Genomic DNA, 24,152 nt, shown 5'->3' with positions numbered 1-24,152 from the left:
TCCAACCAGCTCTCTCCTGCACCAGAGGTTATTTTGAGTCTGAAGACCATCAGAATTAGGAATGTGTGCAATGTGAGACACACTCACTCTCACTTTGGCCTTTGCTCGTTGGGAAAATGGCTCCAAACAGAAAAAGTTTTTAAAAATGCATTTAATTGTAAGAAACTTTTATGATTATTGGTCTAATTCTAGACATTCAGTTAGATAGCATTGGTTTTAATATCCCCATGTAATGTTAATGGAGAGCTAGCATGGCTGCAACAGAATGAGTCGGCATTTAAATGGTTTCATAATGATAAACCATGTTGGGCCAACTGAGGGATCAGTTAAGTGGGGAAGAGTAGGTAGGGTCCAAACCAACACGGCAGAAGGAATGCACTTTATCCGTATGACGATACTTCAGGAGGGAACAGGGGAACAGGGGATACCTAGTCAGTTGTGTCTTCCGCATTTAACCCAACCCCTCTGAATCCGAGAGGTGCGGAGGGCTGCATTAATGGGCATCCGCCTCTTCGGCGCCAAGGTGTATGATAGATGGTCACAACGAGAGAGAGAGAGAGCAGAATGGAGATAAGAGACAGGTACTGCCGGGAAAAATGACTTGATAAGGGTTGAAAAAGAACTGAGGTGGGAGTGTTTTGAAATGGTTAAATCAGCCAGTGATAAATGGCCATAAACCATTGGGCCTGTATTTACAGGTGAAGAAGGTGTGGCATTTTGAGGAGGAATTGTGTGTGCGTGTGTGTTCACCATAAAGGTTGTTGTCTTAGGAGGAATAGGGTGTGTATGAATGACTACTTACTTTCTCACACATGAGAAACCCGTCTAGCGGGTTCTGGGAGCTGGTACTGTCAGTCGGCAGGCAGGCAGGTGTCTAGCTCCCACAGCCGTATGTATAGGCGGAGGCTCAGCCCGGGGTTAAAGGCCGCGGGGGCTTAGCAGTTGGCATTCCTGTCCTGCAGCTGTCTCTCTGCCCCCTCCGCTCCTATCCCAGCAGCCTTTGATTCGGTGTTGTCATTTCTGGCACTGTTCAGAGGGAGGGCATTCATTCACCTATCTGTACTCTTACCTGGGGGAGAGAGTATGAAATAAGATGTATTTTAACTAACGGCATAATTCATATTTACCTCTTTTTTTTTTTAAAGACAGGTTAGAAGAATAAAGATGGCAAACTGTAAAATAATTGAGTGGTATGATTGTAATTTGAGGCAAAATGTGGAAGATAAAAGAATTACCTAAATGTTCTCTTCTTTTTTTTTTTGTCTTTCAGGTCTTCTCCTCCATTGTTGTTGGTTTGAGCCCAGGAGGCCACCATGGAAATGCAGAGTGGGTTCATAATCTGACTATATTGTTCTCCCCCTTACACAACCTTTATTTTTATTTTTTAGATTTCTTCCTTTGTTTTCTTCCTCTTCTCTTAATTCCTCCTCTCCCTCATATTCCTTCCTCTCCTTTGTTCAACTGAACACAATGTCTTCCCCTTAGTGCAATTAACAAGCATGTTAGATGCATAATAGGTAACTTCCAAGTGCAGTGTTGTCTCTAGTAACCCCTCTGTGCTCTCCCTCCTAGTGCGTTAACAAGAGTGTCAGCTATTATTCTAAGTGCAGTCCATAATAACCCCACAGATCTCCCCTCTTTCCCTCTGTAGTGGGCGCGCCCTGAGGGCACTAACAAGTGTGTTGAACATGGATAATATATAACTTCAAAGTGCACTTCCAGTCTAACCTCTCTGCCCTCCTTCCCTCCGTAGTGGGCAATGACGGGAGGGTGAAGGTGAAAGAGTGGCAGCAGACCTACTACGCCGGGGACTCTGGGATCCAGTCAGGAGCCACCACAGTGAGGACCGATGACGACGGGACCGAGTACAGCACCAAGCAGTACAGCACCGTCACCACCACCGTCGTCTCAGAGAACCCTGCTGGTGAGACGCGCGCAGTTTAGTGCTTTGAATACACACTCTCAAATTGACATAAACAAACATTCAAAAATACAACCTGCTGCTAACATGCACTGTGTCACTTAGGACCATGGAGTTAAAACACACACACACACACACACCACACACACACACACACACACACACACACCTTATTACTGCTTAATACTAAACTATCATTCAAACCCAACATCTAAAAATACAAACCACAGCATTCTCCCCTCCCTGTAGAAGTGGAGTCTCAGTATGCCCTGACCCGGGCCCAGCGTGTCCGGGCGGCCATGTTCCCAGAGACTGTGATGGAGGGCACGACCATCCTGTCCACCCAGACTGACCCGTCCCAGATGACCAATGTCCAGCGGCTGGCTGAGCCCTCGCAGCTCCTCAAGACGGCCATCGTCCACCTCATCAACTACCAGGACGACGCCGAGCTGGCCACGCGCGCCATCCCCGAGCTCACCAAGCTGCTCAATGATGAGGACCAGGTACAGTACGGGTTGTTTGATACGTCTGTCTTTGCGTCTTTGACTGTGCCTTTTAAACAGCTTGGAAAATTCCAGAAAATGATGTCATGGCTTTAGAAGCTTCTAATAGGCTAATTGACATAATTTGACTCAATTGGAGGTGGACCAATGGATGTATTTCAAGGCCTACCTTCAAACTCTTTGCTTGACATCAAAAATCAGCCAAGACCTCAGAAATGTTTTTGTAGACCTTGGGAGCAATTTCCAAAAGCCTGGAGGTATCACTTTCATATGTACAAACAATAGTAAGCAAGTATAAACACCATGGGACCACGTGGACGTCATACCGCTCAGGAAGGAGACGCATTCTGTCTCCTGGAGATGAAGTACTTTGGTGCGAAAAGTGCAAATCAATCCCAGAACAACAACAAAAGACCTTGTGAAGATGCTGGAGGAAACGGGTACAAAATAATCTATATCCACAGTAAAAATGAGTCCTATATCGACATAAAAGGCCGCTCAGCAAGGAAGAAGCCACTGCTCCAAAACCTCCATAAAAATCCAGACTATGGTTCGCAACTGCACATGGGGACAAAGATTGTACTTTTTGGAGAAGTGTCCTCTGGTCTGATGAAACAAAAATAGAACTGTTTGGCCATAATGACCATCGTTATGTTTGGAGGAAAAGGGGGAGGCTTGCAAGCCAAAGAACACCGTGAAGCACGGGGGTGGCAGCATCCTGTTGTGGGGGTGCTTTGCTGCAGAAGGGACTGGTGCACTTCACAAATAGATGGCATCATGAGGCAGGAAAAGTATGTGGCTATATTGAAGCAACAACTCAATACATTTGTCAGGAAGTTACAGCTTGGTCACAAATGGGTCTTCCAAATGGACAATGACCCCAAGCATACTTCCAAAGTTGTGGCAAAATGGCTTAAGGACAACAAAGTCAAGGTATCGGTGGCCAACACAAAGCCCTGACCTCAATCCTATAGAAAATCTGTGAATAGAATTGAAAAAGTGTGTGCGAGCAAGGAGGCTGACAAACCTGACTCAGTTACACCAGCTTTGTCAGGAGGAATTGGCCAAAATTCACCCAACTTATTGTAGGAAGCTTGTGGAAGGCTACCCAAGACATTTGACCCAAGATCAACAATGTAAAGGCAATGCTACCAAATACTAATTGAGTGTACGAAACCATCTGACCCACTGGGAATGTGATGAAAGAAATAAAAGCTGAAATAAATAATTCTGACGTTTCATTCTTAAAATAAAGTGGTGATCCTAACTGACCTAAGACGGGGAATTTTTACTAGGATTAAATGTCAGGAATTGTGACCAACGGAGTTTAAATGTATTTGGCTAAGGTGTATGTAAACTTCCCGACTTCAACTGTATATTTGACTACACCATTATAGAATAGAAGAGCCATTATTTAATTTCAATTTCCTTGAATTCGTTTGAATTGCAATTCTGAACCATGTTTACTACTTCAGTTGAATTGGAATTTGAAGAATTTTCAATTCTGAAAAGAGCACAACCCTGCTATGCATGTTTCTTTTATCTACCCTCGGCATCTAGCCATCAATCCACCCTTGTCATTTAGACATTGATTCGTTCAATCACTCATTCGTTCATGTTATTTACCACTAGTAATCACAGGTGGTAGTCAACCTGGCTGTCATTCATTCACATTGCTGTACTTCTCCAATAGTCAATATCTCTGCATTTTTCCCTCCATTCAAACGAACCAAACCCCCCTCTACGGTCTTCCAGGTGGTAGTCAACAAAGCCTCCCTGATCGTCAACCAGCTGACCCGCAAGGAGGCGTCTCGCCGGGCGCTGATGGCGTCCCCCCAGATGGTGGCGGCGGTGGTGCGGGCCATGCAGAACACCGGGGACATGGAGACAGCCCGGGCTACAGCCAGCATCCTCCACAACCTGTCCCACCAGAGAGAGGGCCTGCTCTCCATCTTCAAGTGCGGGGGCATCCCTGCCCTGGTCCGCATGCTCAGGTAAGAGTCTGATGGACTGCGTGTGGGAGTGCATCCTCTCATTCTCGCAACTCCCTTATTTTGTGGCCTTTTTTTATTTTGTGGCCTTCTATTGACAAAGCATTTTAACAGTTCATTATGAGTCTTACTATGTTCATCTCTGGAAATCCTTACGGTAACTCTCACCCTCTGTCAGTTCTCCCATGGAGTCTGTGCTGTTCTATGCCATCACCACCCTCCACAACCTGCTACTGCACCAGGAGGGAGCCAAGATGGCGGTGCGCCTGGCCGACGGACTGCAGCGAATGGTGCCTCTGCTGAAGAAGAGCAACCCCAAGTTCCTGGCCATCACCACCGACTGCCTGCAGCTGCTGTCCTACGGCAACCAGGAGAGCAAGGTGTGTGTGTGGGGGTGAATGACAGTGTGTTTGAATGATTGCCCTGTGTTGGCATGGGTGTGGCTGCCATAGTAATTCTGTGACTGCACGCTTATGAGCATGTGTGGATATGAGACAGGTGTGGCCCGGTAGGGATGTCTTGCCTGTGGTTTAATGGGTAAGTGCATGTTTGGACAGGAGTGATACATTTTGACCCTTTTGAAGATGTTAACCTTGTAATGCCTAAACCCCTACTGGAAAAACGAGGAATTGGGCACATCCAAACATGTCACGAGCTGGACTAAAAGTGAATGTCCACACTTTGCTGCTCATAGAAATGCTATTGCTTGATTCATATGGTTTAAACTCCATTTTTCCCCATCATCCCTCTCTCAGCTGATCATCCTGGCTAACAGTGGTCCGGAGGGCCTGGTCCACATCATGAGGAACTACAGCTATGAGAAGCTCCTGTGGACCACCAGCCGCGTGCTCAAAGTTCTCTCTGTCTGCCCCAGCAACAAACCTGCCATCGTGGATGCTGGTAAGTGTATTAGATTTGCAACGAGCGACACTGGTTTTAATTAATAGAAATTGTATTTTTTTCCCCTCAGTTGTAATGCTATGAGATTATGAAGGATGTACATATTTTGCAGTTAAAGGAGTTAGAAAAGAGATTATCTATCCCTCTCTCTGTTTCCCTCTGTCAGGTGGGATGCAGGCTCTGGGGATGCACCTGACAGGCTCCAGTCAGCGTCTGATGCAGAACTGTCTGTGGACCCTGAGGAACCTGTCTGACGCCGCCACGAAACAGGTGAGAACTCCTACCTTCCAACCTAGAGCCATATAGACTGTTTCCACCCTGCTGTCTGCTTCTCTCACTTGTCCTAACCTTTGACCTTTTAACCTCACTTGCATTTACTGTAAATGTTCTTATTTATTGCAACAGCCATGTGTTTAAGAACCACTAATATACTACAGATGAACTAAACTCTCTGTCTCTCTCTAGGAGGGTCTGGACAGTCTCCTTCAGACTCTCGTTGGTCTCCTGAGCTCTGACGACGTCAACATGCTCACCTGCTCCACTGGCATCCTCTCCAACCTCACCTGCAACAACGCTCGCAACAAGGCCATGGTCACCCAGGGCAACGGCATCGAGGCGCTCATCCACGCCGTCCTGAGGGCGGGAGAGAAGGAGGACGTGGCGGAGCCGGCCGTGTGCGCCCTGCGTCACCTGACGTCGCGCCACTCCGACGCCGAGGTGGCCCAGAATGCCGTGCGCATGCATTATGGCATTCCCGCGATCGTCAAGCTGCTCAACCAGCCCTACTACTGGCCTGTCATCAAGGTGAGAGGCAGGATGGAGGGGTGTATAGAGGGACAACCAGCCCTACTACTGGCCTGTCATCAAGGTGAGAGGCAGGATGGAGGGGTGTATAGAGGGACAACCAGCCCTACTACTGGCCTGTCATCAAGGTGAGAGGCAGGATGGAGGGGTGTATAGAGGGACAACCAGCCCTACTACTGGCCTGTCACCAAGGTGAGCGGGGGAGAAAGAGTGAGGGGTTGTGGGATAGAGAGATGAATAGTTGACAGATGGTTGCCCAGGGAGAGGGCTAACCATTCACATAACCGGCTGCTTAATTCGCTATGAGGTGAGAAGTAGGAGGCTTAAGGAGAGATGGAAAGAGGAAGACAAGGTTGTGATGGAAGAAGGAAAATGAGGGATGAGGAAGAAGCTACATAGAGAACGGGGAGAGGGAGAGAAATGGCATCGCGAGAGAAACTGTAAACGATGATGAGATGGGTGATCTTTGTAAAACTAACAGTCTCTAACCAAAATTGTTTTTGCTTTCTTTGTGCTCACTAATCAAAATGGCATCTCTCTAACCCCGCCTCTCTCTTGTCCTCAGGCTGTGGTTGGTCTGATCCGTAACCTGGCACTGTGCCCAGACAACCAGACCCCTCTGAGAGACGCCGGGGCCATCCCACGCCTGGTCAATCTGCTGCTCAAAGCCCACCAGGACGCCCAGAAACACGGCTCCGCCGCACAGCAGACATACCAGGTAGATGTAGAAACAGATCTATTGACTTTAAAAAATAAATATATATGTATATAAATAAATGTATCCAACCGTTATTCTTAACCTCCCTAGTCTCTTTTTGTTACTGACTCTTGCTTTCTCGCACTCTCTCAGGATGGCGTGAGGATGGAGGAGATCGTGGAGGGATGCACAGGGGCCCTGCACATCATGGCCAGAGACCCCATCAACAGGGGAGAGATCGCCAGCATGCAGACCATCCCACTCTTTGTACAGGTAAGCTTTTTTTAATCTCATACGTTTCTTGCTTTTAAGACGGCAATATCTCTGTTGCTGCTTATGTCTCCTGTAGATTGTGTGTGTTAACCATCGTCTCCCTCCTCCTACCTAGCTGCTGTACTCTCCAGTGGAGAACGTGAAGCGCGTGTCAGCGGGGGCTCTGTGTGAGCTGGCCCTGGACAAGCAGTCTGCGGAGATGATCGACGCAGAGGGAGCCTCCGCGCCGCTCATGGAGCTGCTGCACTCCAACAACGAGGGCATCGGTGAGACCACTTCTCTTAAAACCACATCAAAAATCAGGATTTGCAATAGATGCGTCACTAGTTTCACGTTTTAACATTTTTATTAGTTGTACGGTACACGAATGGCAGATATCGTCCAGCGAAATGCCTACTTGTGGGTTCCTTCTCTACAATGCAGCAACAATACGAATACAAACAAAGTAAATGGTTCAGTAGAATAAACATTTTAGCGTAAGTAAAATACAGGAAGGCGCAATCTATAGTCCAATATTTACAAGTTTTGGGGATGGGGGGGGTGCGGAGACTCAGACCAGTTCAAGTGTTCAGCAGTCTGATGGCTTGTAGTTAGAAACTGTCTCTGAGCCTGTTGGCATCAGACCTCGTGATCCAATACCGTCTGCTGGACAGAAAGGGAGAGAACAGCTCGTGATGGGATTTGTGGCGTCCTTGATGACGCTGCATGCCTTCCTCGGGCACCGTTTCCAGTAGATGTCCTAAATAGGTAGGAGCGCGGTACCAGTGATGCACTGGGCCGTCATCACCACCCGCTGGAGGGCCTTGCAGATAGATTCAGAGGTCGTTGTTTGGCTCCATTTGAGAGGTAGTTATTACCTGGAAGAGAATGCTTTTTTTGTTGTTGTCTGACTGTGTAATGGGCTACATTTCCATAAACCAGTGGAACCTCAACGGGTGTAAGTCTCTGCTGGTTTTCATCTCTCTCGCACTTAATTGACCCATTATTGAGTCTGGGTCATATCTGATCTCTTAACTCAATTGTTGAATGACACCAGGATTGAGAAGTAGCATTGCACACTGCAGCCATTTGATTCCCCCTGATACATCCTCTCAGAACTTGGGAGTAGATTGACTTACTGTGTCAGCCAATCAATATGTCCGTGTGATAACCTTGCTCCTCCCCCCCAGCCACCTACGCAGCCGCCGTTCTCTTCCGCATCTCCGAGGACAAGAACTCCGACTACAAGAAGCGTGTGTCCGTGGAGCTCACGCACTCCCTGTTCAAGCACGACCCCGCCGCTTGGGAAATGGTGAGTGGGAGCTATGCTCGGCCTCTAGCGCCCTCTGTGGCGAGGAGGGAGCCACTGCAGGATCTAATAACAAATTGCGGTTTAACTGAAGAAAATGCTTTGCTTCGAGCGGTAATTTAACATTGATAAAAATGCATATATTACATTTTTCGGCGATTCTTACATGTGAAGTATTTTAGTTTCTGTAAAATGGCAGTGTAATATTTTGTATTTAGAGAAAGGTAGATAATGCAGGTTAAGAAAACAGGTGACAGTGTTGGCAGTTTGACACGGTTTCTGTCGTCCATATATGGGCAACTCGCTGACTTGACTTTGACCTTTCACCTCTCGTGACCCCCTCCCCAGGCCCACAACGCTGTCCCCATGGAGGCAGGCTACGCAGCCGACGGTGAGTAACTCACTCTGGCAGAAAGGTGCTCATACTGACATGGGGCAGAACAGAACGCTGGCTGTGGCTCTGTGGGTTCATGTGCCAGATGGTCACTATAAAGTTAAATGTATTGCTTTGCTATATTTGAATTTCTGGCATGATTATACTGTATTAAGGAGAGAGAAAGCAATTGATCTATGTAACTTCAACCATGTTAAAAGTGAGCCCCCCCCCTGTTTTATGATTGAAATAAGAGTATCATCTCCAGATAACTTAATGTTTTGTAAAGTGTTGATCTAAGTATGTGTGTGTGTGTGTGTGTGTGTGTTTCAGAGCTGGATGCAGGCTACCCCCATTATGTAGACTACCCTGCTGACATGCCCATGGAAGGCGAGATGGGGATGTCCGATGTCGAGTACCAGAACGGCGGCATGAGGCAACCGGGATATGCTGAGCGCTATTAGGACAACGGTCCGTGCATACAGCCAATAGACAAATGTACACGCGCCCTTATTGTCAAGCGCGCAGATACACGAAAGACCGAGCAGCCTTTAGTTACATGCACCTATTATTCTAAAAACAAGTCACACCACTTTTTAAAAATAAAGATGCTGTTCTCTCTACATACCACTGAAGGGAGGAAGAAGCAATCACACAGAACCTTCAAATGGAGGGATGTCAATCGGTCTCCGCTCACCTCGATGTAGTATATGCAATTATCACTGACTTGTGGGACTCCGAATCTAACAGGGCTTGCCATCTGTTTTCTAAGCATAATATTGATGATGCACCGGTTTTTAGTCGAGGACGCTTCAAGGTTGTTGTGCGCTTTTCGGTGGGTAATCGATGCCAAAGAGATTTTATTTTGTGACGATAATCATGTAGCTTCCTTTTTAAATGTTTTTTTCAAAGCTAGTTGAAAACACTGCCAGAGGTGACTGGACAATGTGTATTGTACTGCTCACATGCTTTCTTTCTGTGTAACGGTTTCTTTTAATACTATTTGCTGTTAACGTTTTTCCAACTGTGTTTCTCGAAAGTCTGCATGAGTTAATTCATGAGCTAGTAAGGAGTTAATACTGACTCAGTGGTGTAATATACTTATATTGACTCACAGTAGAAGGGAAGCCAATAGGGGGAGTCTACTGGCCCTAAATCAAGAACCTTAGGTGGAACGCTACTGACAGGGAATTTGTCTTTCTACAGAAAAGGTTTTTACTTCAATTTTTGTTTAAGAAAATAAAGAATATATTAAAGTACAGGCAGGCTGGGTATTGATTTTACTGTCTGGGAAATACTGTATATCTGGGGCAATGCCATACTGTTTTTTTGTTGCTCTGTACAGCAAATCTTTCCTACCCAAATTTAGGGAAAGTACTCTTTATCCAATGATGATACATAGCTAGTTCTGCTGAAGTCAGAACCGCCACTCTTCATGGGACGGTAGGAGTTACTTGCATCACTATCTAGCGAGAACATTTTCAGTAGTCTCTCAGCCTAAAACGGTCACATTGTTTTGAGGAATTTTCACTGCATAAAATGGTTTGTGGCTCCATCTAGTGGTCTGCTGAGAAACCCGGAGCCCATGCAACATGTTCAACAAGCCCAGAGACCTGGCTATAGCACGTGATTTTATAATACTAAATTAGCCTACATTAATGTGCAACATGTACCCTAAATGATTTCTTAAATTACGGGTGTCATTTAAGGCTGTGGTCTGGGCACAATTTAGAATTGTATTCCAGATAAACATTATTACAATTGTCTCACTCAGGACGCTTAACTCCTAAATTGAACAAAACCAAATATTGTATTTGCTGTAGGTGAAGCAGAGCAGAAAAAAATGAATGCTATTTAATTGGTTACGGTCACTGAAATTGTGTTACAGCAATGACGACCAAAGGAATTCTCCAGATAAATATAGAAGGGGTGGTAACGGTCAAAACATCCTACCAGAGCTTCAGCTAAAACTAGGTAGTACGGGACTACTGATTTCTGTATAATTTCTGCAACGCAAATCTACTTATAAAACCGCAATGCAAAAATCAACTACCTGCAATGATGGAATTCTGGCCTGAGTTACAAATGGGAGGCTGCTCTACCTGACACGCACACGCTGTCATTCCAAACCCTGGGTAAAGAGGGTCAGAAAATGTACGCAGATGGGTCAGTGTACCAGAGGAGACGCTGTAGAAGGACAGCGTGCCAGCCAGCCAGTCCAGGTACACTCCTACTCTGTTCAAATAAGACGAGGTAGCAGGGAAAGCAATACTAGCATTATGGCAGGCGACGTAACTTGTCAAAGCATCGCAAACTCCGGGATTTGTCATTACGTCCAAGCCAACAGTCCCCAACCGCTCCACTCCTGACGATTTTTTTCCGTCACTCCCATTTCTTCTCAATAACTGTGTCTATTCAGACCCTCTTTACACAGGCATCTAATGGAGAGACCGAAGGACACGATTAGTATTTTTAATCACTGTCATTTAATCTTTCTATCCAACGAAAACATTTTCAAGTATTCTCACTGAGTAATTTGTGTGTGTGCAGCTTTCAAGAGAGAAATTCAACACATTTTCTTAGGCCAGATTTTATCCAGTGTTCTGCATCATGATCCACACCGTCTCCTTCTCAAAACCCATTCGAGGTCCGTCTCGATCCACGCTGAGTGAAAAGATGGTAACAAACCATTTGATGCTTAAAATGTGAGTTAGTTCACTTTAGTCATTTTAACGTCAAACTGAATTTCCTAAACCGGAGTGTCTCAAATTTGCAGTCTGGACTTTCCAATCCAGCAGAGAGCAGCTTCACTCGTGAATTCTGCAAGTCATTGTCACTCAGATCCATCTATCTCAGGTTTGAGCTGAGAGCGGAGGCCAGCGTCTCACAGCATCATTCCGTGAGGTTACATCCTTTCAGTTTGAAGAGGAATTACTTACATGATCAACAAAAATATTTGTAGGTTTTTAATCCATTGGAAGGTGAGGTGGTACACTCTCCATGCAATAAAAATGTACCTTTTGTTTTGTTGGAAATGTATCATATCTAATGAAGAGCTTTTAAAATCACCAGGTACTCAGAGCTGTTCGGGAGGCTTTGATCATAGTCAAAACGCCTCAAAAGACCTGATTTGCAGTATTTCCTTAGGTCAATCATATCCAGCTCTTCTTCTGATGTCAGCAACACAAATGCCAAATCAGACCACTGGGCAGGTGAGAGTTTGGCCTCGGAAAGACTTCCTGAGCTAAGGTAGGTTTGGATCTCCTTTCGCTAGAGAATGGTCATTCAGACAGTGGAACAGATTGATGCTTCTCCTTGATGTACTTGACTGTTTCCTCCATTGTTCTGACCCGATTCTAGTCTTTGTTAGTAGGGACCGTAAGAGAGTCTGGTTGGGTTCCAGTGAGAGGCGGAGGAGGAGGCAGAAGAACAAGTCCAGGTGTCCATTTTTACACCGAGGCCTTGTCCACTGCTTTCTTGTGGACGATGGTTGCAGGCGTCTCTTCAGATGTCAGAAGATTTCTGCTCGTTTCCTGTTCAACCACGAGGTTGACATTCTCGTTGTTGAATGTCAAACACAGACAGTGGCAAGAAACTTCCGGATGCTGAAATGCACAAAGCAGTACACCTTCTCCTGGAACAACCCACACCCCTCTCCGGAGGGCCGAGGGCGCACCCCTCTCCGGAGGGCCGAGGGCGCACCCCTCTCCGGAGGGCCGAGTGCACTGATGCTTCTGTAACAGCAATGCCACATTCTTCCAGGTCTCCTTCATAGGAGATCCGATTGCCCTTTTCCCAGTTGTGAATATGTCTCAGCATTATCTGGTCTCTTTGGATATTTTTTTTTTTTTTTTTTTGCCATATGTTACAGTTCAGGAAGTGTGAATACATTTGAGTCAGGGCCTTCAGCATCTCTGGACTCTGTTTCACGCAACAGCCTCCAGAACTGTAGCTGAAATGCAACTGAAGACTGGTATGTGGCACATGATGGAGAGGCTTCCTGAAAGACTTCAGGCGTGTAATGATTTTGCTGGCTAGTCTCTTGTCACTGATTTTTCTTCCTGGAGTAAATCCTTCTGTGGGTCATTGAAGCCTCATCTCTGTCACCTGGTCAACACGCGACTAGCAGCTGCTGGCTGGGAGGTTATCCAGATGTGAGCAGAGGGAAGCAGATTCCCCCGAATGAGGTTTGTCAGCCGCACGCCCACTGAGGTCGACTTTGTAACATCACACCAGATCTCGTTGTTCTGGAAGTCGACACTCATCCAGACCATCAAAGACAAACAGTACTTTGTACTTGTTGAAGTCTGAGATTGGACTCCAATTCCACTCTCGAAAAGGAAGTCAAAATATCATCTGGATATCTTGAATGGCTTTTCCTTCAGCCCAGTCCAGAATGAACTTCTGCGCAGAGACTGTTCTGCCAATGTCAGCAACTCCCTTGGTCAGGACAGTTCTGATGCGTTTGTCTTGCTCAGGTAAGGGTTCAAAGATGTCGTGGCATTTGGTCGGTGTCTCTTTTGTATTGCTGATCTCCTGGATGCTGTCTCAATCGGTCTCACCTCATGTTCATTATTGACCTCTCCACTTCCACCCTCTGAATGCAGAGCTCTGTGTAGATCTTATTGAGAAGTGTTGGGTTTCCTTGTGTAGCCATTCCTTCAAACACACATTCAAACTTCCTTTTTTAAAGTTTACTCACCACAAGCTCACCTAAACGATCTGAAAATGACAAATGTACTTTGAAGAATACTAATAAAGGCATAGTACTTTCACTACGTATTTTTGTATCCAACTTTGTGGGCATTTTAAAATTGAACATTAAAGATCTTACTGTTCTCCACTGTTTCAGCGAGCTCGTTCTGGTTTCATGTTCCTCAGGATGTGCAGTGTGATCTTCAGAGCCCCCTCTCTGGCACTGCTCTCCTGGTTCTCATCTTCACTGTACACCACCACCTCCTGACTGTCAGAGCATTCTGGGTGATTTGGACTTTAATTCACTCTTTACAAATGTGATGACTTGGTCTTCAACCAACTGGAATAGGTCTTAATATGTAAAGAACATTATTTATTTGAACATTTAATCATTTGTATTTCCTGGTTGGACCTTGAGCCTTGGTTTAAATACTACAGAGGTTAAAGGTCACAAAGATATCAAACAACTATCCATTCACTTTTAACTGTAAGACATGAGCCAGCTCACCTTGAATATGGAGGACACGTCTGCCGTGGACTGGCCACGGGGAATGTCTGACTCTGATCTCTGCACACATGACATAACACGCATCACAAGTGCTACCTTATCGATGATCATCTGGCACATGGTGGAATACAGCAATTGTCTGTCTAGCTCTAAGATCTAAAGCACTCACCTTTGATCGGTAGAAATGCCTTCCTCCCTGAATTGTGTTTTAGGATGAGCCATTGATCAGTCCCTCTTAAAGTCCAGGGGTATTGTCTCCTGTTGGATCCTGTCAGCAGACAACTTAGACCTACAGTCAAACATAAGTGAGTCCCGACTTCATGCTTTAATGTGGAGACATAAAGACGATAAAAGAGGGAACCGTGATAAATTCTTACGCATGCCCAAGGGTTCCCATTCCTGAAGTGTTCTTGAAGTTCCATTGACTGGTCCCTGTTCTTGGACAGACAGCTGTGTATGGTCTCTGATGCTGGGCCCTGTAAAGAAGCACGTTCCGTGTAACTCATAAAACTACAGGAAGTTGGTGATTTACTCTTTGCTTCAAAAATATTGATTAGAAACAAATGAGCAGAACTATTGATCAGTAGATATTTTTTCTGTCTTGGAAGTTGAAAGGAGGATCAACAGACATGTCTGTTCGCATGGACAGAGAGCTGGGTACAGGTGAGACTGGTCTCTCCTGCTGGATTTGGCTTCAACACAGAGACAGATCTTCGGTCTAGAATATCTTCTGCCTTAGCCTGGGTTCCGATCTGTTTGTGCCATCAAGCCATTCCTTGCATGCCAAGGAGTGACATGATGGCACAGATTGGAACCCAGGCTACTTCTGCCGTATGATGTAATATCACTTTTGAGCTCTACAATTATCAACATTTGTGATAGATTCCCAACAGCATATCTGTCTCAGTCCCATACATACAATGAAGCTGGAAGGTGTTGTGTCAATTCCGTCAGAGTGCCATTTTTGGGGGAGGCACTGCCCCCCTCTACTCTCTCCCCAGAGAGTCTCATTTTAGAGGCAGTGTGCTCATGCGGTGCAGAGAACAGAATTGTGAAGACAATTACAGGCCCACCACTTTATTTGGAAAACATTGTGGCAGCTCAGCACCTGGTTTACTTTAATAAATCACGTTCAAATGGGAATTTCAGCGGTGTAACTATCCAAGCGAATACAGTCAGAGGCGTTCAATCATATGGCATTGCTTATGAAAACTGCTAAGAATAATAAAAGCTGCACTGCATTAGATTTGAGTTGTTCTTAGTGTTGGCAAGCAGGCGGTTTTCACCCATGTTGAAATGGAATTTCCGCCGTGTCACACGAACCGCGTAGAACACGTTACAGGAAATCGCCAACCAACTTTGCGTGACAGCTTTCCGCAGTCCGGTGATTCATCAATGTTCACCCGCTTTATAAACACACATGTCGTTCACCATTACATTTCATTTGACTGCCATGTGGGATACAGTAAAAGGTATCGCGATCCAGATCCGATGGTCATGAACAAAGGCATTTAGGCTACATTTGGTTCAGACAGAAACCTACCAATAACCATGGATCTGTTACAGGACATTGCATTTTGCAGGCTATAGGCTTTGGCTGCCTTGAGGTACCAATGCTGAAGTGTGAATCCAGAAGAAGAAATAAAACACCCTTTACACCATCACCTCCAATAGTAGGCATCTTATGTAACTGACTACAAAAACCGCATGCTATTCACAAGGACCACAAAGGAGGAAATACAGTTGAGGTCGGAAGTTTACATGCACTTAGGTTGGGAGTCAATAAAACTCGTTTTTCAACCACTCCACAAGTTTCTTGTTAACAAACTGTAGGTTTTGGCAAGTCAGTTAGGACATCTACCTTGTGCATGACGAGTTTTTTTTCTTCAACAATTGTTTACAGATTATTTCAGTTATAATTCACTGTATTACGATTCCAGTGGGTCAGAAGTTTACATACACTAAGTTGACTGTGCCTTTAAACAGCTTGGAAAATTCAAGTCAATGTCATGGCTTTAGAAGCTTCTGATAGGCTAATTGACATCATTTGAGTCTATTGGAGGTGTACCTGTAGATGTATGTCAAGGCCTACCTTGTGAAAATCAAAAGAAATCAGCCAAGACCTCAGAAAAAATAATTGGAGACCACCACAAGTCTGGCTCATCCTTGGGTACCACATTTATCTGTACAAACAATAGTACACAAGTATGAACACCATGGGACCACGCAGCAGTCATACCGCTCAGGAAGGAGACTCGCTCTGTCTCCTAGAGATGAAAGAACTGGTGTGAAAAGTGCAAATCAATCCCAGAACAACAAAGGACCTTATGAAGAGGCTGGAGGAAACGGGTACAAAAGCATCTATATCCACAGTAAACCGAGTCCTATATCGACATAACCTGAAAGGCTGCTCAAAGAAGCCACTGCTCCAAAATGGCCATTAAAAAAAAGCCAGACTACGGTTTGCAACTGCTTATGGGGACAAAGATTGTACTTTTTGGTCTGATGAAACCAAAATATTACTGTTTGGCCACAATGACCACCATTATGTTTGGAGGAAAAAGGGGGACGCTTGCAAGCTGAAGAACACTATACCAACCGTGAAGCACAGGGGTGGCAGCATCATGTTGTGGGGGTGCTTTGCTGCAGGATGGTGTACTTCACAAAACAGATGGCATCATGAGGGAAAACAAATTGTGGATTAATTGAAGCAACATCAAGACATCAGTCAGGAAGTTAAAGCTTGGTCACAAATGAGTCTTCCAAATGGACAATGACCGCAAGCTTACTTCCAAAGTTGTGGCAAAATGGCTTAAGGACAACGAAGTCAAGGTAATGGAGTGACCATCACAAAGCCCTGATCTCAATCCTATAGAAAATGTGTGGGCAGAACTGAAAATGCGTGAGCGAGCAAGGAGGCCTACGAACCTGACTCGGTTACACCAGCTCTGTCAGGAGGAATGGGCCAAAATTCCCCAACTTATTCTGGGAAGCTTGTGGAAGGCTAACCAAAACATTTGAAACAAGTTAAACAATTTTAAAAGGCAATGCTACCAAATACACTCAATTAGTGTGGAAACTTCTTACCCACTGGGAATATGATGAAATAAATAATGTCACATTCTTAAAATAAAGTGGTGATCTTAACTGACCTAAGACAGGGAATTTTTACTTTGATTACAATGTCAGGAATTATGAAAAACGGAGTTTAAATGTATTTGGCTAAGGTGTATGTAAACTTCTGACTTCAACTGTACATAAATACTCACAATATTGGACAACTTGATCTGTGTGTTGATAGTTTCCAAATTGCAACTCCTCGGCTTAAACAATTGAAAGTGCACTTGCAATTAACGTGGACAGTGTATTAAATTAGTTAACGAAGGACTTACCTTGTTTGCTTCCTCCGGCTGTTTGGTTGTCAGTGTTATTGCTGGCTGAGATATTTGGACTTTCACGTGCGTGGTCATTGCACCCGTTTTTGTGAACTGCATTTCACAGAAAGCTCATTGGCAGCAGGCAGACCTTTAATTTATTTTGACTAAGGAAAAAGGACTAAGGCTATATTTCCTCATTATTTTGATGGGTATGCCTACAGTTTACAAGAGCATCGTTTTTATTTCTGACTTTCTTTTTCGATGCACCATGTTTAACAAAAACTGTAGGCCTCTTGCCGAATTAAAATAAGAGCAACAACTGTTTAAAAAGTTTGTACATTCATTTATTACAACATAAATGTACATACGGTTTTCACCCCCTCAAAAAATAAAATGAGCATTTTAAACTCAAGTTAAAAGCAGCTAGTCAGTTTGGCTGACCATTTGAAATGTTTAGTCCATGTTCATCATCTGTTAATAAAAATGTAACAAATCGCTGCATTTCAGTTCTGAAAAAAAAAAAAAAAGAATCCCAAAACATAAAATCTGGGTCAGTTGATATCATTGGGGTGAGAGGTCATGGTAGGCCAGAGGTCAGGATGCTGCCCAGCAGGGTGCGATCCTTCAGAGCATTCTCCACGTCCCTCTCCTCAATCTTCAGAGAAACCTTGGTGAGGCGAGCCTCCTTGGCTTTTTTCAGGGCAAAGATGCCCCGGCTCTCCAGCAGACCGCAGAGGGAGAGGCACTCGCCCTGGCCCACGCCGCCCACCTGTCTCTTGGCACACAGGCGGCTGTACACCTCGTGGAGCTGAGGGTTAGAGAAGAGTCAGACTTGAGAAAGAATTGGTACTGACCTTCAGCAACCCAATGACCTTCAGTGGTAACCAGGTCAGTGTAAGAGAAAACATTGACTGTATTTCACTTTTCATTCTGACTAGCTACCTAGACTTATGTTAAATGCACACCGAGTGTACAAAACATTAGGAACACCTTCAGTCTGTCATGGAAAGAAAGAGCAAATGTTCTAACATGTTTTGTACACTGTGTATATCAAGGTGTATTAGAAAATGATTAAAAGCAACAAACAAAAAGCTAAATGTTTGCTCTCAATTTACAAACTTGGGTGGTCGTATCGTGTTCGCGCCAATGCAGTGCCCCTCTCTCACCTTGCCCAGTGGGATCTCTTTGTTCTTGCCGTTGCGGGTGAGCAGTAGCAGACAGCAGACCAGGAGTTTCTGCTGGAGGGGGAAGCTTTCTCCCTCGGAGGAGGACATGCGGTCCCCGTACACCTCCGACAGCACCCTGGCCACCTGGGGCACGCTCACACGAGACGCTGTCGTTTCTGCGGCCTTCTTTCGGTCGTCAGATTCCACAAGCTCTACAGCTCTCCTGTAACACAGAGGAACCGGCGTCATGCCACTACTTTGTTCTCAAACAAAACCTCAACCAGTTAACACACTGTTCCCCAGACGGCGATTAAGGCAGCCCTCCGCACCTCTCCGATTCAGAGGGGTCAGGTTAAACGCAGAAGACATTTCAGTTGAATGCATTCAGTTAAACAACTGACGAGGTATCTTCCTTCCCAAGACCACCTATAACTAGCCATAGTGAAACACACATTTTTTTGGGGGGTTGCTCATATTTGATCTTACATTTATTTTCATGGCCAAGCCAAAGGTGTCCTGAGTCATCAGCATTGCAACCAACATGTTATTTAGTATTAACACAGTGTTTATTTAGTCAAGTCGTTCCCTCACCGGCAGATATCCAGAGCTTTGCGTGCGTCTCCCGACACAGCAGACACCTTCCTGGCACAAAACTGCACGGCCGATGCGTCCAGTAACCCCTCTCCGGACACCTGTGCGAGTCGGTCCTGCACGATGGCGGCGAGCTCCTGGCGGCTGTAGGGAGGGAAGTGTAACAGCTGGGGGCGACAGCGAGGCAGGGCCTGCAGCCGGGGGAGGATCCTGTCGGTCAGGTCCAGAGCGTTGGCGATACCTAGAATGGGACGACACCGTCATTACACCTGCCTGCATACAGGAGGACTAAGGACAGCCCGTATGAGGAAGTGGCTATGAGAGAGTTGACTGGATGGAATTTAAATATAGAAATGGGTAGACGTGTGTGTGTGTGTGTGTGTGTATGAGGGTTTTAGGGTGAAATCTTCAGATTAATTCTTAAGATATTAACATAGAAATTGTAACGGCCAATGAAACGTGTATAACAGAGACAGTGTATATTGTGTAACACTGTATATTCGGGGGGTTCTTACCGATGAGACAGAGGCGGGACTTGGGCAGGTAGGGCCACTCAAAGATGGTGTAGAGAACATCTTGGGCCTTGCTGTCCAACTGGTCCATTTCATCCAGGACTAGAAGACTGGGGAGAGAAGGAGAAAGGAGGTTAAGCGAGAAAACGTATCAGTCAGCAAAATGTAAATCCTCTCTCAAATATATGTTGTTTTTTAGGCTGTAAATTCAGAATATATGGATGAAGAAAACTTCAGAGCGAAACGCAACTTTGCAAAAGTTATTTAAGTTTTAGTTCAGGGCTATAGATACTCACACAGTGGGCCCTGTGCTGGTCAGCAGTTTCTGCAGCTTGGTGTCGGTGTGGCCCCCGGAGGCCCCCAGCTTCTCTGCCAGCAAGGGGAAGATGGCGTGGGAGCTACGTAGAGCCATACAGTTCAACACCACCGTCTGAATCTCCTTCAGCTCATCCTGGATCAAGAGAGGAAATAGTTAAATTCATGTAAGAGAAATCAATGAGGTTCAATTTACACAGGGTTCAGGGCTGTACACAAAGGGTGGAATTAAGTGATTCTACACCTCATTGTAGAGCTGTAAGGTCATTTTAGAGTATTGGGTTCCACTCAAGGACCAACATTAGGCTAATGAATGTTGGAATCCTGTCAAGGCAACAACTCCAATGCTAGGCTAAGGCTAACAATTAGCCCATCACCAATAAAGTGGAGGCAAGCGCAAACAGTGGCGCTAACCTTCATCTCCTGCAACACACAGTTGAGGCAAGCAGTCTTGCCGGTGCCGGGGGCTCCAGAGATGTAGAGGCTGGCCGGGCTGGCCTTCAGGGCCTTGTCCTCCAGGAAGGAGCGGATGGAGGACCTCTCGGCCTCCCGGGATAGCAGGCGCTCTGGGACAGCAGTGTGGAGGGCCTGCTTCACACTGTGGAACTTAGACTCTGGAGAGGGACCGGAAGATGGGTTAATACTCTGCCTTAAGTCTATGACGTGAACATTTAGAATAATGAGCCAATCAAATAAAGGCACACATTTTGTCTTTGGAGTTTAACGCTCTTCATTTGCACTTGAGAAAAAGATACGAGGAAGAGAACATGAGGGAGGGGAAAAGAAGAGAGCGTGAGAGACATGTCTTACTTTCAGCAAAGAGGCGGACCCCAGGGGTCTTCTCTGATCGGGGACATGATGGGCTCCCACTGGGGGTCTCGTGCAGTCTGCTGGGGGAGGCCCTGGGGCGGGAGGTTGGGGAGAGGGGGGTCAGTAGTCTCCTCGGGGATAGAAGGGGGGCGTTCTCATCGAAGCCCAGCTTGCGGGGGGAGCCCAGGTTAAGGCAGGGCTGTTTGGGAGGAGAGCCCAGTAGGGTGGCACTGAGGTTACAGCCATTTTCATCTCCTGAGAAACACACAGAAGACAGATGGTTAGGTTAGAAACAACATATCTGGTCTTTTCGATAGCACCTTACGTTCGCATCAAGAGTTGAAATAACTACTTGATTTTGAGCACGGTGGTTTATCAGCTTAAACCTTGCACAGAATATGTAAAAATCACAAACTGCCTAAAGTTTTAGACAGTGAAACACTTTCAAAGTGATGTATAATAGCAATCCCATACCTGTGCGTTTGCGAGGGCTGAGGGGTATTCTTGGGCACAAAGTTATGTCTTTGAGGGCCACGGGCCCATGTGAGAGGGGCGTTAGCTGGGCCCTCTCTGGAAGGGACTGCGGTTTAGAAGCCCCCACGGAGCAGAGGGACTTGGTCTCCTTCAGCTGGGATGTGCTCTTGGAGGGGGTGCTTTTTGAGTCAACCCCAGAGGACTTGCGTCTGGGGAACTGGAGGATAGGCTGAGCCTGGGAACGTGTGCTGGGCATCTTCCCTGTGAGCACTTTAGAGTCCAGTCCGGTTTCAAAAGACTGAAGGGGGAAGAGATAAGGTCAGCCATTGTGACAACACCCATGAATAGATAGACTGCAAGAAAAACAATTGTCTTATGTTCAAGAGTGATTTGAAATGAGTGAACACAGAAGAGGTACAGAACCGCTTAATAGTAAATGATACCATCCATCCTAGCTATCAGGCCTACCCTGATCGAAGTAGTTCCGGTATTTTCCACGCAAGTTACTGTTATAACTGCTAAGCATGACTCCCACGATTTAGAAGAGTATGCGATCTTTGTGCCGTTGTGGCACTGTTGTAAATCAACATTACAAAAGGTTAGCCCGAATGTTCGATTGTATACTGACAATGCAACAAACAACTTGTCATTTTCCGGGGCCATCAGAATGGTGTGAATTCTCAGTAACTACTGTATCTGCAGACTCAATGGCGACAACTATACGTGTCCTCATTTGTGGCGCCAACAGCAGAAATATGATTAAAAACACTGAAATGGCGTAAAATACCACAAATCAAAGAAAACAGGAAGTATATGTATTGCGGTTTTCGACAAACTGTTTTTTTTGTATCTGACTAACTAGTTAAACTTGACTGATAATAATCCCCCCAGTATGCTACGGAAACTCGCTCGCAATATATCTCCCCCCCAACTCTGACAAAAAAATGTTAAACTATCTCGTCAAATCCAACGTAATACTACAAGTTCACACGTTTTAAACATGTATTGAAGGTAGTGTTACCTTATTTCAGTTATTGATTAAGTGGTATTCGGCTAGTCGTCTAGATGGATTTCATGTGGTCTCTGGCGCGCTCTAGTCTGACTGACTTAAGAAACAAAACTTGCGCCAAATGTCTCCACAACTCCTCCCCCAATCAGCTGGACTTCCCGCAGCTAAGGTCTGATTTGTCCTTCTTGTGTCATTTTGTTATTTCCCAGGCTCTCATTGGTTCATCTTCGAAAGTTAGGTAGCGTCAGTGTTTACGTCACACAAGTACACGGTGGCGGGAGTTTCAATAATATATATTTTGGCGGACTGGAAATCTCCCGGGAAATTCAGCATTGTCTGGTGTAAACATTTAACACAATATTCTCTGGTGTCCTTAGTAACTTGGTTGCAGTTTGAGAGAATTACTAAAACTTCTGCATATGTGCTCTGGCATACGTATCGAAATATATATTTTTTTAATGATATGAATAACTAAATTAGTTCTTTATGTTTCTGTGTAAGCTATTTCAATCATTATTGTTAACTTCCACAATAAATTACATCTGCAAGAAGCTTAAAAGATGGATGATAGAGATGGTGATAAAGAGTAAAATACAATGGACACCAAAATAATCCCGTATCCCTTTTCCCCCCAAAAGCATATATTTATTTCAAATGATAAAACATGGTTGATTAACAAGTGAAATGACCATGGCAGGAACGAACAGGGTGAGAACATGAGAATCACAGTCAATGAGTCACCACCTGTGATCAGACATACAGAGAAGTGCTGCAAAGAGACCCGTCTCTCTGGCTGTCAGACAAAGCCCACAACTGGACTGTTGTTAAACTTTTTAATCAATTTCCTCCCTATATTACAAGCTTTTTACAAACATTAAAATATATCAATAACTACAATTACCATACTTCTCATACTTTATGTAAATATACATTATTTATTGCATTTTTAATAGACTCACTTTTATTTTTATCAAACGCACTGGTACCGATAAGTATGACAATAGATGTGTAAGGCAACAACCAGCCTGAGGACGACATAAAAGGAATGGAGAAGAGAAAATGAATCTATTGTCATGTAGCTGGTCTATGTAGTTCTCTTTCACGGTAGTGGAATCATAACAGAAATCACAAAGCTACAATGTAATGACAGTTTAGGTATCACGCATTAAGAAGCTCCTAAGTCAAAAAATATATATATATATAAATCCACCATGATGACATTTCTGGGGCCTACTCTGCCCAAATAGTTCCCTGGTGCTCCAGGTGATGTTTCCCCTAGGTACAGATCTAGGATAAGATTCCCTTCCCCAATCCTAACCTTAAAACATGAGTAGGGAAAATACAAAACTGACCCCAAATCAGCACCTAGGAGCATCTTCACCCTACAACCTTCTTCTGGCACTTAGGCGTTTCCTTTTTGGTTAGTTGCTACCAATGAGAAGTGAGAATACAAACAAAATCGTTCCTTGCATAGGAATGCATTAAAAACTCAAGCATTATGGTTTCCCTCTGGCCAGGATACAGTCCATTCCAAAGGGCCACCAGCAGTAAAATCAAATATTCTAGTTTCAAAAAAATACATTACATTTTTTTTGTTCTTTGAAGGAACTTCAGAAAGACAGGGTTGAATGACTGACAGCCCTGCAAAGCTACCCTTGGTCCAAAGAAAGGAATGAGGGTAATAATTTAGCCATGATCGCCCCCCTTGTGGCAAGAAACAGGAACAGCATTGAATAAAGTGAAAGTAGAATTTCATACACTACTCTCAAATGCCTTCCTTGATCAATAAAGTAAAGGAGCTTTGGCAGCTAACGATCATTAAAGAGGAGCGGCATTATGGATCCCTGAAAAATGTCGTAGCGTTGACGAAACGAAGATGCATTTTTTTTTTTTTTCAGATAAATCTAGACTGCAACCGATCAGAGCAGCACTTTCTGTTCTCCTC

General features: G+C 45.0%; 2 protein-coding genes and 1 non-coding gene across 3 annotated transcripts in view; 1 reads left to right on the top strand and 2 right to left on the bottom strand.

Annotated features, from left to right (window-relative positions):
* LOC115103754 (junction plakoglobin-like) overlaps nt 1-10,011 on the top strand; it is a 29,083-nt gene extending 19,072 nt beyond the window's left edge. The window contains exons 2-15 of the mRNA XM_029624661.2: nt 1,271-1,326; nt 1,754-1,924; nt 2,171-2,424; nt 4,180-4,418; nt 4,594-4,795; nt 5,171-5,315; nt 5,482-5,585; nt 5,781-6,119; nt 6,685-6,837; nt 6,970-7,089; nt 7,205-7,355; nt 8,259-8,380; nt 8,726-8,768; nt 9,084-10,011. Coding sequence (XP_029480521.1) covers nt 1,314-1,326; nt 1,754-1,924; nt 2,171-2,424; nt 4,180-4,418; nt 4,594-4,795; nt 5,171-5,315; nt 5,482-5,585; nt 5,781-6,119; nt 6,685-6,837; nt 6,970-7,089; nt 7,205-7,355; nt 8,259-8,380; nt 8,726-8,768; nt 9,084-9,214 — 2,187 coding nt within the window. The 5' untranslated portion in view covers nt 1,271-1,313 and the 3' untranslated portion in view covers nt 9,215-10,011. The remainder of the gene's footprint in view (nt 1-1,270; nt 1,327-1,753; nt 1,925-2,170; nt 2,425-4,179; nt 4,419-4,593; nt 4,796-5,170; nt 5,316-5,481; nt 5,586-5,780; nt 6,120-6,684; nt 6,838-6,969; nt 7,090-7,204; nt 7,356-8,258; nt 8,381-8,725; nt 8,769-9,083) is intronic.
* Nucleotides 10,012-17,652: 7,641 nt separating this feature from the next.
* cdc6 (cell division cycle 6 homolog (S. cerevisiae)) lies at nt 17,653-22,332 on the bottom strand. The gene is made up of 9 exons (XM_029624658.2): nt 22,220-22,332; nt 21,199-21,496; nt 20,725-20,979; nt 20,329-20,528; nt 19,896-20,050; nt 19,603-19,709; nt 19,088-19,328; nt 18,497-18,719; nt 17,653-18,138 (listed from the first exon to the last, which is right to left on the bottom strand). The coding sequence occupies exons 2-9, from the start codon at nt 21,452-21,454 to the stop codon at nt 17,908-17,910; spliced, it is 1,668 nt and encodes a 555-aa protein (XP_029480518.1). The 5' UTR covers nt 21,455-21,496; nt 22,220-22,332; the 3' UTR covers nt 17,653-17,907.
* LOC115104423 (small nucleolar RNA SNORD58) lies at nt 18,962-19,032 on the bottom strand. The gene has a single exon (XR_003859728.1). It is a non-coding gene; the product is annotated as a small nucleolar RNA SNORD58 (small nucleolar RNA).
* Nucleotides 22,333-24,152: the final 1,820 nt, after the last annotated feature.

Source organism: Oncorhynchus nerka, linkage group LG21 (genome assembly GCF_034236695.1).
Source record: "Oncorhynchus nerka isolate Pitt River linkage group LG21, Oner_Uvic_2.0, whole genome shotgun sequence".
NCBI lineage: Eukaryota > Metazoa > Chordata > Actinopteri > Salmoniformes > Salmonidae > Oncorhynchus > Oncorhynchus nerka.
Note: the sequence above shows the minus strand (reverse complement) of the source record. Positions and strands in the feature narration are given on the sequence as shown.

What these genes read in the sequence shown, in the direction of transcription:
- cdc6 (XM_029624658.2), bottom strand. Translation starts at nt 21,454, where the DNA reads ATGCCCAGCACACGTTCCCAGGCTCAGCCTATCCTCCAGTTCCCCAGA. An exon ending in GGTCCGCCTCTTTGCTGAAA is followed by an intron (nt 20,529 to 20,724) that starts GTAAGACATGTC and finishes GTCCCTCTCCAG; the next exon opens with AGTCTAAGTTCCACAGTGTG. An exon ending in ACCAGCACAGGGCCCACTGT is followed by an intron (nt 19,710 to 19,895) that starts GTGAGTATCTAT and finishes TTCTCTCCCCAG; the next exon opens with TCTTCTAGTCCTGGATGAAA.